This window comes from Pempheris klunzingeri, chromosome 14, assembly GCF_042242105.1.
Source record: "Pempheris klunzingeri isolate RE-2024b chromosome 14, fPemKlu1.hap1, whole genome shotgun sequence".
Lineage (NCBI taxonomy): Eukaryota > Metazoa > Chordata > Actinopteri > Acropomatiformes > Pempheridae > Pempheris > Pempheris klunzingeri.
The window spans coordinates 18,864,225-18,877,782 of NC_092025.1; the positions used below are offsets into that span (position 1 = coordinate 18,864,225).

Below are 13,558 nucleotides of genomic sequence, written 5' to 3' on the forward strand. Positions count from 1 at the left end.
ATGAATATTGTAATGATTATGGCACACACCTTTTGGTCCATTCATAGACACACAGACATTGTTTTCGCGAAATGCTTAAATAGGTCTTTGTGTGGATATACAATGTGCACTGCTGTGTAGCCCCCCCTCCCTCCCCCCTCCCCAGTCTCCCACCCTCCCCTTCCTCACTCATGTTGTTATCGGTTGAAGGTCGTATATCATGGCAATACTGGACCTGACTGTACAAGGGTCAAAGGTCAGAGTTTACAGGAAGTAATCTGGGGTGCGGCGAGTGACGTGAGGCTCCCCTCTACGAGGCGCAGGATCAAACTGCAAGCTGGTCAAAAGAAAACAGACAAAGATTTGTTATTTTGAGGCATATGCAATGTAATAATCAACATAATCCTCAGCGTTATTTAGAACGATGCATACAAGTCATCATTTATATTAAGTACAAATTTTACACATTCAGGTGTTTAAGCATTTAAAAAAAGAAAAACATGCAGAGCTTCAGCATTCAGGGATCCACAAAATGACATGTTCCAGCTCCAGTACTTAGTATTTTGTTACACTTACAATGAGTATTTGAGGGTGTCGTCTAGTTCCATGATAGCTGCCTGGTTGCCACAGCGGTAGCAGTAGTTGGGAGCACTAAATATTGTCACCACATTCCTCTCATGGCACCAGTTGTAACCCTGGGGGAAGCAGATGCATTATTCAGAGATGTAGAATTCAGGACAGAGCGCTAATACAATCCAAAACTATGAGCATGTCTGTGAAGAAGGTATGAGTGCTAGCTGGTGATTTAACCGTTTGTCCTCTTGTTTTCTGTAGCGGAACATTTCTTAAATGAAATGAATTCTTGACTGTAGCTGTGAAGTCTATGTACTGTAACATAGAAAGTCTTTAACTATACCAGAATTCATATATGTCTAGGAAAACTGTGAACATACATCTAATTTCCCGTCCCAAACTAAATCACCCTCTGCATCGGATATGCAGCGACTCTGCACACATGCTGCGGGCAGACACTCACCTCCATAACCAGCTGGTGGGCGCGGGACACCAGTGTGAGGCGGTTGGCGTGGTTAAAAGTCTCAGAGATGTCCTGGCCGAAAGTGTAGCCGGCTCCTCGAGGGGAGATGCCCCATCCACCGCGGTCATCGGGGTCTGACCACAGCAGGTCACACATGGGACCCTGCGAAGGACCAAGAGAAGAGGAGGAGTGCGTTAGCAAGGAAACACACACAATCCTGCAGTTGATGACCTGACCAGCCACCGTCATGTTGAACTGCAAATACATACGACTATATGTACGTACACTTCTTTGTTTCTTAGGTATTAGCCATGATTAAATTACTGTCACTGATCATGAAGCAGCTTATGTTTTTGCTTTTGAAACACACATTTAAGTATTCTCTTTACCTCATGTGGCACTTCCTGTAAACGATCCAGTGCTCTAATGTGATCCAAAGTATCTATGGACGGTGACAGGCCTCCATGAAGGCAGAAAATCTGGAGGGACAAGAGGAACATTTCAGTATTAGCGGTAAATACAAGTGCTTCTGTATCGGTCACATCATTAAACCAATAATGTTACAGGGTTCGTTCTACAATGTGACATTTAACTGTCACAGTAGAGAGTGTTCAGTAGTTGCTTGGTCTACGGTATCTGTGAAACCAGCCCACATGTGTTCTCACCTGAGAGTCTACCAAGGCAGTGAGGGGGAGGTAATCGAACAGGTCTGTGAAGTACTTCCAAACGTTGGCGTTACCATATTTCCTTAGGCACTCGTCATAGAAGCCGTACACTTGTGTGATCTGTCTGCTCTCGTGGTTCCCTCTGAGGATTGTGATGCGCTCTCGGTAGCGTACCTGAAACACAAGCAAAGAGCGGAGACATATGTTAAGTCTTGTTTTATTTCTGTCGATTTAAGTTAAACATGTGAGGACTTCTAAAATGATTACTTACCTTAAGTGCTACTAATAAAGTGACGGTTTCTACAGAGTAGTACCCTCTGTCTACGTAGTCTCCCATGAACAAATAGTTTGTGTCTGGAGATTTTCCTCCAATCTTGAACAGCTCCATGAGGTCGTGGAACTGGCCGTGCACATCGCCACACACCGTCACCGGACATCTCACCTCCTGGACGTTTGACTCCTTGGTCAGGATCTCCTTTGCCTGCAGAAAAAAAAAAAAACACACACATTTGTGAAATTTCAAATTGGGAAATACAGAAACTGGAGAGGAGACAAAACCCCACATGGGCTTAAAACGTCTCCACAGCTTAAATATCGATTCCGCTTTACCGAGTTTTACTCATTGAAATGCAGAAAAATCCATGTGCTCCTGCATTGTAATCACACGCTCTATACACTGTAATTTTCGACGTCATTCTTTGTTCTCCATCTTTATTTCAGGAATGGACAATTTCCTCCCGACCTCTCTGCACAATTTCCACATCAGCCTCCAGTGGGGCCAACATTAAGATGTCACAAAGTGATTACAACCACCCCCAACACCACCAACATAATCTCACCAAGGAAATAAGCCTGTGTGTGTGTGTGTGTGTGTGTTGTTGTTTCCTTTGGGCATGCCTTGCAGCACTTGGAAAGACAGCTCTAGCTGCATTGCAACATTTTAAAAATCAACTAGTGTGACGCCCCAAAAGCTAAAAACAGAACTAAAAACGGTCCCTAGCTAAAAACATTTAGTTTTCTCGGATTATTGTTTTAAGAAGTCTCTGTTGTGGCTAAGAGATCTGTGGCAACAGTCAACTATGACATCCAGAAGTGGAACTGGCATATTTTTCTTGGACACTGGTCATCCTACCCAGAATTCATCATGGCATAGTCTAAAACTTGCTGTAGCCGTGTATGACTCAGTATGTGGCCTACAGCTACTGTTTATAGAGGAAACACTTGGTTACCATTTTCTGCTGATTCAATACAAACAGAAAGATACTCATACACAGATGAAATACGCAAACAGATTTCCATTCGTGGATCAGCTGGTGCAGGAGAAAAGTTAACCCGGCGAAATTTGGCTTTGCTTCTTACTTCATGTATGACATTTCACAGTAAACTCATGGTAAGTCTTAACAAGATGGTGGGAAAAGTTTCGGTTCTCCCATTTAAAAATGTATGTGAGCATTCTGTTAATCATTTTCACTAAGCAAGTGTCTGATGATTATGCAGCCTTTTCCAGTACTAGCCCCTTTTATACAAAACTAAAAATAGCGGGGAAAGCTTTTACCAGCAATTTTAAATCTGGAGACCCACAACAAGGCCTATTCCTGGAGTCGGTCTAGCTTGGCAGGTCTGACTAAGGGGTCAGTCAGCTGGATGAGCTCTTTTAAGGAGCTTTGAAGCAACCAAATCCTCGGGCTGAGAGAGAAATGCTCTGAGCCGAGCGACCACCAGACATGTCTGACACGCTAAGCCGCATGGAAGATAGAGTAAGATGAGAGATGGAGTGAGGCATCTGCAAAAACAAAGCAAGGGTGGACAATGGAAATAGGGAGCATGAGAGCAGGGGTTGTTGTGTCCTCTGTGTTTCATACGACTGTTATCATGACAGACACTTTGAAAGCCACCCCCCCATCTGGTTTGGGTAAACACTCCTTCCAACTTAGAGTGAGAGAGCCGACAATGACAGAGCGCTGTAGTTGGCCCGTCACCCTGGCAGTAGGGATAGAGAGAGACAGACCCAGAGTGACCGGGACGAGACCGCAGTGCTGCACAACGCTGACCTATATTACACACACACACACACACACACACACACCCATGAGACAGGAGGCCTTTCAATGAGTGGACTGCGAATAACAGATTGACCAGGGCTCCTAATAAACTACGCGCCTGTATTTAAGTGGAGCAGTTATATTTCCATCCTCCCCTCCTCCCGAGACGCGGTGAAAATAAACAAACATGTATTTTAAGTGGGCCAGTCTGTCTGATCCTCGTTTTCAACCTTCAATTTCCTTGCGTAACAGTTTAAAATTTTATTTGAGTGCAACATAAATTTAACATCCTCTATAATTTGGGGAAAGCTGTATTATCATTAACCATTACCTTTATTTTACATTTAGATCACGGCACTCTCCTCTGAGAAAACCTACCAGACACTAGGTTTTAAGAAAAGTAGAACAACCCAATCAAAGCCAATATCCTTAAGTGCTATTCCTTCCACCCATAATTCATTAGGACATCCTCTACGTATGGCTTTGCCAGCGCATGATACAGTAAGTGGCCTACAGCTCTGTAACCTTACACTGAACTGTATGTGTAATATGTTTAATGACGCATCAGATATCACCTGTGTCCTACATTGGCTCAGCTGATTATAACTTGGTTCATGTGCACTTTTGAGTGAGTCCAACGCACTGACGACAGATATGAGTCATATGGATTTTAATTCTTTTAAATATCCTTTCATGTAACAAAACAATCTGATCAACTATTACATAAAACTGATGGACGCAAACTCATTCAATGTGACGTGCTGCTTGTGGTATCAGGATAATCCTTTCATAACTCCCAATTTAAGCCTAGATTTAGCGATAACCTCACCTAGTGTTTAGAGAACTGTTTATCCAGGAGACGGAAGCTCAGGGCTCGCACCGTGGATGTCAGTTCAGCTGTGAATGAACAGGATGACGGCAGAGGTTACGTAAGCACCTCGCCCTAAAGTACAGACCACACCTGTAGCAGAAATGCCACAGAGAGGCTGCAGGGAGGGAACCTCGGCCCAGATTACAGCTATGCCGAAGACATCAGACACCACAGAGTCAACAAACTGCTTAGCCCAGTGCTGAGAAGTGAAGTCAGCATTTTCCCTAACTGCCGCAATATAATCCCATTAAAGTGAGTCAAACACGTCCAAAGGTTCTCATGGAGACAACTTAAAGGGAATTAAGCTTGACGACTGGGCAAAATGACAACCACAAACAATGACCTCACTCAATATGCTTATGGTAGTTAAATGTTAAGCATCTTCCTGACAGCAGCACTATAACCACAGTGGAAGTGGAAGTCAGCAACCAAATGATGTCAGATTGTGTCCGTGTTTGTCAGCTTTTCTACTATGACAGTTTGCTGAGATGCACTGTCAACCCTTCACCAGTCATTTTGGATAGCACGTGCTCTCTGGAATCACGTTATTTTCAGATACTTGTGTGTATCTGATATCCGTTTGTAATGCTGACTATTAAACTACCTTGGGATTTCTGCTCTCCTTATGGATAACAGAGAGACCTTTAACTTACTATATCAGACTTTGTTTTAGGAAAACAAACCATCATTTGGAAAGGACCTTTGCACTGACTAAGTTCTATAAGTAAACAGCGGTCATACAGAAGCCTTCTGCGCTAGAAAGTGGGACAGCTATCACCATATGACCAAATATTTACATCATCCCGATACTCTGTGGGTGATGTCATGCAACATTAATATTTGAAGTTAAACTCATATTTTAACTTTCCCATCTTTCTTGGTCAAATTTCCCATTTACAGTACAGACCCATTACTTCGCTCTGCAACATTTACTGCCTTTTAGAATTCAATCATGTGTAAAGCACTTGGTAGATGATTTACCTAACTCAAGACAAGACAAATGAACTGTATAAATAGTTAGTAAACATAACCTCATAAAGGAATATAACCAACACAGGGCTTCAAACTTAGATGAAAACAATGTCTGAATGGTTATGCAACTCTAATAGGATTTATTTTTGAATGGAGGAAAAAAAAACAAAAAGGTCATGAAAGGATGTGCCTCTGTCTGAGGGACGTGCTAAGCATTTAACCAAATTTACTCTGTGTAATTGACAGGAACATAAAACCAATTTCCAGTGAGCATTGTCTGCAGTCACTTAATTTAGACATGGCAACTGGGTTCAACACTATTAAATGATCAAACAGACACTACTCTATAAACAAATGCTTGAAAAACACATCTGAAGCCTTGAGAGGAGGGAGGATACTGCAGTGCTGAAAACTGGAAAAATTTGCATCTATTATGAAAAACAAGATACAGCTCTTAACTGTTCTCTCCTCTCGGCACAGTGGACACCAAACAGAAACTCTGGGACGTTCAGCCTTTTTCTGAGATAGCTGGAGAGCCGAAATGAGAAGACTATGGACAGACTACATAGCACATATCATTCCCTCACACCCACAGACATCCCAAAACAGAGACGGCCGGCCTCTGAGTCACAAGGAACAGTGCTATCCTGAGTCACACACTCTGATCCGCTTCACAACAATGGTTCTGGTTGTGTTTGTGATGCAACTCAAAAATCAATCATAGCCTCCTCTATTTTTAAATCAGGGAGGACTGTGTAGGTTCACTCTGCTGACTGTTAACACCAGTCACAGGGGGATGGGTGGATAGATGCAGGTAGACTGTAGTTTGGAGCTGATGAGCTCATATGGGCTGTGACTTTTCCTTCCTTTTTCCTCTCAACTACTTTTATGGTGCCTTTGCTGCATTTGGGAGGAAACAGTGGAGAACAACATTAAAAAAAAAAAAATGTTCAGCTGTTCCTGCATCTACATGTTCACCTGTTCTTCAGTGTTCGGCCTTTTAAAACAGACAATGTGTCAAAACATATCTGCTGGAAAAAAAGCCTGTGAAAAACTGATATTTCTTTACAGAGGGCCCAACAGGAAATCTGTTGGTTGAATAATTTATTTTTAACAACTGGAAGTGACCATATCAGAAATAGAAAAAAAAGATGACATTAACCTTCAGCGCACAGCACTCCAAACATGGTAGTGGGCCTTGATTTTCAGGCCTTTTACGAGCTGAGGGGGACAGAGCTGCACTAAGGAATGAAAAGCACATTTGGCAAATGGCAATAAAAAAAACATCTGTCCAAATTTAGCCTGTCATTGGGGTTGAGCTTAACAGCAAATCTGAAAATTAGAGATGAATATAGGAAACCACAAACATATACAGCGAACTAAACCACCGTAAACTGACAGTCTGGCAGTTCACCAATCAGACACAGAGGTGTCAATTCCTCCAGAAACGGGTGCCTTCAGATCACAGCATAAGGCAGCAACAATATTTAACGCACTTTGGACGAGTGTGAGACTTTCTGGAAAACAATTAACACCTCATTTAGGTGATGAAACACTGCGTAGGGAGTCTATGGGTGACGTTCCTCCGTTTAACCCAGACATCTAAAGAGCTGGAAATCAGCAGACGGTCTGAGCAGAGAGGACGTCGAGGAGAGATTGGGGTTAAGCTCCAGCTCAGTCTGCAGAATCACAGTTGGCCAGTTGTCAGCCATGGCGGGAGCAGAGCAAGAACATGCATGGTTACTGAAAACACAGTACATGCCATGTGTTCAGTTTGTAGTGGCATGAATTACAACAAGTGTTAAATAAGATCAAGTTCGTGGCTCAGCAACAAGCAGCCACCAGTGAAGTGGCTAAAAGGTCAACTGAACCTCTGGGTCCACAAAAACTGTCTGTGAGAAACAAGTGGCATTATGACCACTACTGCATGTTCCCTGCTATAAATGACATGTGACAGTGACCTGTCCTAAAACATGAATAAGTCAACCAGAAACAGGATTAATAAGGTTCAGAGGTCAGAGTCACCACCCCCAAGTGTTCAAGTCTAAAAACTGTAAACTTGATTGCCCAGTAAAAAAAGCCTTTCTCACTACTTATTGACTAAAGGGGGTAAATATGAAGCTAGATGAAGGACAGGGGTCTGAAGTTAAATATAGCTTTCCTGACTACTTTTGAGTGATGAATCATGTTGCACACATGCATAGATGACTTTAAACTACATCTTAGTTAACCAGCATGTTTCCATACACAGTAAGGTAGGAGTTTGTCAACCATTACTGCACATAACATTAAGATAAACTGACTAACGATGGAAAAATCAAAGATTTTTGTTGTTGTGTGAAGCAAACATTCCTTTCCCCTGCCTGCCACGCACATGCTGACACAGACATTAGCCATGATGTGCAGTAATGAAGCGGTCATGTAGTTAAAACTTGAGTGGACTTTTACTGCTGCAGGTCGCTTTAACGGTCTGAATGAGGGGGCTGTGAATGAGCTATGCGGCTTGAATCCAGCCTTTCCTGGCTGCTGAACCCACAGCTACAGACAGCATGTGCGAGTAATTCATCATTTCCAGACATTTCTGACGGGCAACGATTCAAATGCGTCCGAAATACAACGCCTAAACATCCCCAGTGAGAGTCAAACACACGCACGGCGCAGTGAAATGTACACTATAGACGCCATTTTAAGAATGTCTGGAAGGCGTCGGGGAGGAGAGAGGAGACGGTAACAGTAAGTTGAGGTTACAGAAGAGGACATTTTCTGAAATATCTCACCTTTTCACACAGTGTTTTCACTTGTCCCTCCGACAGTTGTTTGCATTCGTTGAGCTGCTCGATCCACTGATCGATTTCTTTCGTAAACGCCTTTTCGTCCATTTCTGTGTGTTTTCGCGGTCGCTGCGGTTTCGTCTGCCGATACGTCGGTCAGGAGACGACTCCCCCGGATGGTCTCGCCTTTTCCGGAGCTCACAAATCGGCCACGGACGGTGCTAATTGCTCTCTTGCTAAAAGACGCATGTAACTGGCCCTGGCTGCCAGGTCGCTATGATTTGACTGAATTGAAACTGATGGGAGGGGAGGGAGAGACGTCAGACGGAGATCCACCCTGGAAGTTAGCTTGCGTCGAGTTTTCCACAATAAAACGCCGCAGTTCCGGTTAGGACTTTCAAAATAAAAGCACTGCTGCTGACGAGCTCCTTCACAGGTGAGTTTGCGCTGCAGACATTCAGCCAGCAGATCACACATTTTGGTAGAAGTTCAACAAATATTGTTAGATATTTAAACAATGGGTGCTATGGTGGTGTTTGTATGGGGACCAGCACACATTGGTATCAAAGGCAATGAAAATGGCAGATAAGATTGCAAAGGAGGCTACAACAATAATGACATAGTTCTTTTTTCAGTTAGGTTTATCAAAGCATCATTGAGCAGAGACTGAAGGAAAGATGGTTAAGAAAGTGGGAGAAATTGCATGTGCTGGAAGGAACAGGAACGATATAAAGACTTCTATATGCAAATGTGACTCAGCTGAATGAAACAGTGGAGTATGTTGTGTTACAGGGGCAGAAATATGAGTCAGAAAGAAGGCATCTGAGCCAAAACCACAGAGAGATGAAGGTACATTTTTGATTTAATAGATATTCTACAAAATAACTCAAGAAATGAGTGTTATCAAATCCTATTTCAGTTTTAGGATTTTAATACTAATTCATTTTTTTTGAATGAATATTGTAAATATTGTAATGTACTAATTTGTTGTTTGCCAACCACCAATTAACCCCAGATGAAAAAACTTATTTTAGGAGTGATACTAGTCCCTCAAAACAAATGCCTAAAGGTACTAATTGATGTGGAGAGCAGGGTAAACACTCGGTTACCTGGGACATTTTAATATTATCTATATATCTGTGTTTTAGCCAGCTCCAGCCTTCACAAACACATAGGCCACAACATCTATATAAATAGCAGCCACCTTCAAATATCATAAGGTTAATGGTGGAATAAACTTTTTTCTTTTTCCTCTGTGGCAATTTTCTTCCAAACACACACACAAACAGATGCATAGCAGCCTTCACTGCCTACCTGTAGTGTCATTACAACCTTAGAATAAAAAAAGGAATTAATTAATTATACTTATTTATCATTATTTATTATTATTTCACCATATTATTATTATTTATTATATTTTTTTCTCTTTAAGTCGACTTTCAAAGCAGCCGAACTGAAGCAGGATTTTTGTATGACTCAGTTTTCCTTCTTTTTCCTGTTTTTCCTCTAACTTCCTCAGTGTCTCTGGTTGGTTGTGTCTAACTTGACGCAGCAGCAGAGCGCCGCTGGACATAAATAGCAACCGGAGACCGATGACGGCATCGCTGCCATTGGCTCGGAGCGCTGCTTCCTCTGCAGTTTTATTGGCTCACCGTTTAATAGAGAAGTTACCAACACACACCAGAGAGAATACATCACTGCTGCCTGCGAGCATGTGGTGAATTTTATGGTGTGGCGATGATGTCAGCGTTTTACAGTAGGTAAACAAACTAAAAGACAACAGCCAATAGCCGACCTCTAATGGATACAGAAGACTCAGTTTATTTAGGTTATTCCACTCAACATGGTTTGTCGTCTCTTGTATGATATTCTTGATGTGTTTAGTGTGTACAAGCAAAATGAGTCGTTGATCCCATTCAGACTTCCTGTCCTAAAGCTGAGTGATATTTCATCCACAGTCTGACATTCAATAAAAATCTTGATTAAAATGGGTAAAAAGGCCTTTGATCCTACTAACAAGTGTCGTCTGTTTATCTAAAGCCTGATACAGTTTATTCCTCTGTGCCAGTGTTGTCTCAAAACTGTTCAAAACACACCAAAGAGCCTCATCGTTGTTCTTGGTGACATGTTCCATTATTGTGACAAATATGGGCATTTTAGTTTCGTTTGTGGTTTATTGTTGCCTAGTTTTAGTTTCACTCTTCACACACACACACAAGTGCCAAATGTGTATTAATCCGCTGCTAAAAATAGTCCCGGTTATTGCACCACGAAGTCTTGTTTGTGAGACATTCACAAAAAACTACAGTGCCCAGCTGCTTTAGGAAACTATTTAGTCTTTTATCTTTTATTATTTAAATGACACTGTGTATTTGCGGCCCATTTTAAAAGATTTGCATCTTGACTAAAAACAGCAGCAACAAACTCTCAAAGCAATTTTTACATGTCAGTGATTCTGATCTCCTTTTCTGATTTCATGGCCCCTCATCACCCACATTTTGACCACGGTGAAAAGAGGCTGCTTTACTGGAAATCAATGGTATTGTCATATGAAAAGTGTTTTTCTCAAAAAGAAATTAGCGTGTTTCTGCCTTTTCTGGCTTCAAGCCTTCTGCCATAGGACAAGTCAACTTGTGTTTGTGTAAAGACGTGCACAAGTTGTATGTAGACCCATTTAAATGTGCTGTTATCAGATCATAGAAACTCTAAAGCAGGCCTCTCTTTCTCTTAAAATCTCAGTTAAATTGACAATATAACAATCCAAAATAATTTCAGGAGGGCAGGTAGTGTTATCAAATGAAGCAGAGATTTGGATAAAATGTAAAACCAGTTTTGTCAGCAGTTTGTCTTTATTATTCCAGTGTAACAGATTCACTCATATTGTGATTCAGTGATAGCTTTAAAAGAAATCAAACTCCTCCAGGGGAAAATGAAAACACTGACACAATAATTTCCTGTTGTCTCGACTCCATAATGCGAACAGGATATACATGTCTGAGGCTGCAAAGGGAGTATCACAGGTACAGTGTGTTCTTTGAAGAAAATGTTTTGTTCCTTAGCTCAGCAAGCTGCGGTCTAAATATGCTTGTGTCTGCTGCTTCTACAAGTTTCCATATCACCACTTCAACTTGGAATGATTCTGAAGTGAATGATTCAGACTGAATATTACTGCAGGACAGCATCAGTACTGCAGTTAGTATTTATGATCATTGATAACTGCCCTCTTCACCTAGAAAATCTTCAGTGTGAACCACATATACAAACTGTATAGCTGAACTATCAATAATTTATGGAGGGCTGACATTGTTCTTAAAATGTCAAATACTTCCTTTAAATTGTTTATCATTATTTTCACTATACTGTATAGGCAGAAAACACAAAGGCTCTACAGCTGTAGTCTGTTTTCATCCGCTCCCCTGTTAGTTATTGATCATTCAGCAGTTACTTCATCAAGTGCTGAGATTTATTCTTTGCAAAACTCCAAAAAAGCTTTAACTGCCGTCTGTTTTGGAACAAAAACTGCTGTCTCAGGACACAAAGACACATTCATCTGCTATCACATATCGACATTTTCACATCCTCAATCCAAACACATGAGTCATGATTGTTGTTCCATTATTTTGCATGTTTTGTAATTTGTTGTTTCTTTACTAGATCTGTCGGATTTCTGCTCTGACCGACCCATGTCTGGGCTGAAATTACAGTATAACTTGAGAGTTTGTGTTGGCAGCAGGCCACCATAATTGAATGGGAGGGACCTGTGCCAGAGACTTGTCAGGGATGCTGTGAGTAGAAGTGGACAGAGGTCATAGGTGCCACTTTAAAGTGAGTAACAACACACTGTCAAAACAAAAGTAAGAATACACCATTCTGAGTCTACAATATATTTCCTGGTCCATTTGGCCCACCATCCAAAATGCAAACCTCAGTCTCTACCACAAAGACGCTGCACATCAAACAAAAGCAGCGATCAAAGACTGAATCTGCTCTTCCTTTCAGGGCCGCTGTGACGCACTGAGACACGTTCGAGCATCATGTTAATTAATAACCATCGTACCTTAAATTAAGCCTGTTTGGTTCCTTTGTAAGCACGATGAAACACCAGGCGAGATGACAGAGGGTGACAAATGGCAGAGGCAGTGGGCAATATGCTGAAATTAAACTGGAGGGAGGGTCGCTTTGTTTCACAGGCAGGCTACTTTTAAAGTGTGCAGAATATTGATTACACTCTTATCATCATTTACAACCATCAAACATCAGATCAAGAAATAAAAAAATACCTCCAAAACACTGTAGTTAGTTTAGTTATCAATTTTCTTTAAGCCCCTCTAAAATCAAAATGAAAAATACATCCACTTCAACTCTCATTTTAAAAATATCAAATCTATTTTCTTCCCACAGAAACCACACAGCTCCACAGAGGACGTGTGTGTGTGTGTGTGCTGCAATGGTGCATCTCTCTCAATAAGTTCTTTATTAAAAAACTAAAATGTGCCAGGCAGAACCCGGCGCTGCCGCACTGTGGTTTTTCTGTGTTCCTGATTGAGCCTCTTCTGCAACAACAAACCATGTAATCATCCACATTTTCGACAGCGTTCTCCTCATAATTGAAAATCTCTGTTTTGCGGGTTCACTGTGAAAACAGACAACAATAAAACAAACCCTAACCAGCATCTCCCTCTGATCACGATCACCAGTTTCAGTCTTGAATGTCACATCATCCTTTTATCTGTCCCCATTCTCTCAATCATGTTGGAGTTCATTATTTTAAAACGGCGGGAACATGATGCATTTACATTCCCCAGCTGTCCGCCTCATAAGCCTCCTCTCCATCAACTCTCTTAAACAGTGACCCTGTAGCCCATTTTAGATCATGATAAGCATTCTGTGGATCGCTGTTTTCCACATTAACATTTCATTGATCACTTGTGTCTGATTGTTGCGGCCCTGGCTTCCCCGGTCAGTGGACCAGGCAGGCGTTCAACCTGGCACACCCCAACGGTTCATTCACCCTCCTCATGTGACCGGCCCGCCTTTATTTAGTTTAACCCTTTGTGAGGTGAAATCCTGTTGCAAGTAAACAATAGATAATGGGGAATTTAAGTTAAGGGAAACATTTTAGATTCTTCCCTATATGTGAGAATGAGAATGTGCATGTGTCCCTCTGCAAAGTGAGAATAGTTAATATAAAATATTTGTTTTGTTTCCTATACTTTTGATTT

At 41.6% G+C, this 13,558-nt stretch overlaps 1 protein-coding gene across 1 annotated transcript; it reads right to left on the reverse strand.

Annotated features, from left to right (window-relative positions):
- Nucleotides 1-159: 159 nt before the first annotated feature.
- ppp2cab (protein phosphatase 2 catalytic subunit alpha b) lies at nucleotides 160-8,631 on the reverse strand. Its single transcript, XM_070843100.1, has 7 exons — nucleotides 8,343-8,631; nucleotides 1,952-2,161; nucleotides 1,681-1,854; nucleotides 1,405-1,494; nucleotides 1,016-1,177; nucleotides 556-674; nucleotides 160-316 (listed from the first exon to the last, which is right to left on the reverse strand). Exons 1-7 carry the CDS (start codon nucleotides 8,442-8,444, stop codon nucleotides 244-246), a joined length of 930 nt encoding a protein of 309 aa, XP_070699201.1. The 5' UTR covers nucleotides 8,445-8,631; the 3' UTR covers nucleotides 160-243.
- Nucleotides 8,632-13,558: the final 4,927 nt, after the last annotated feature.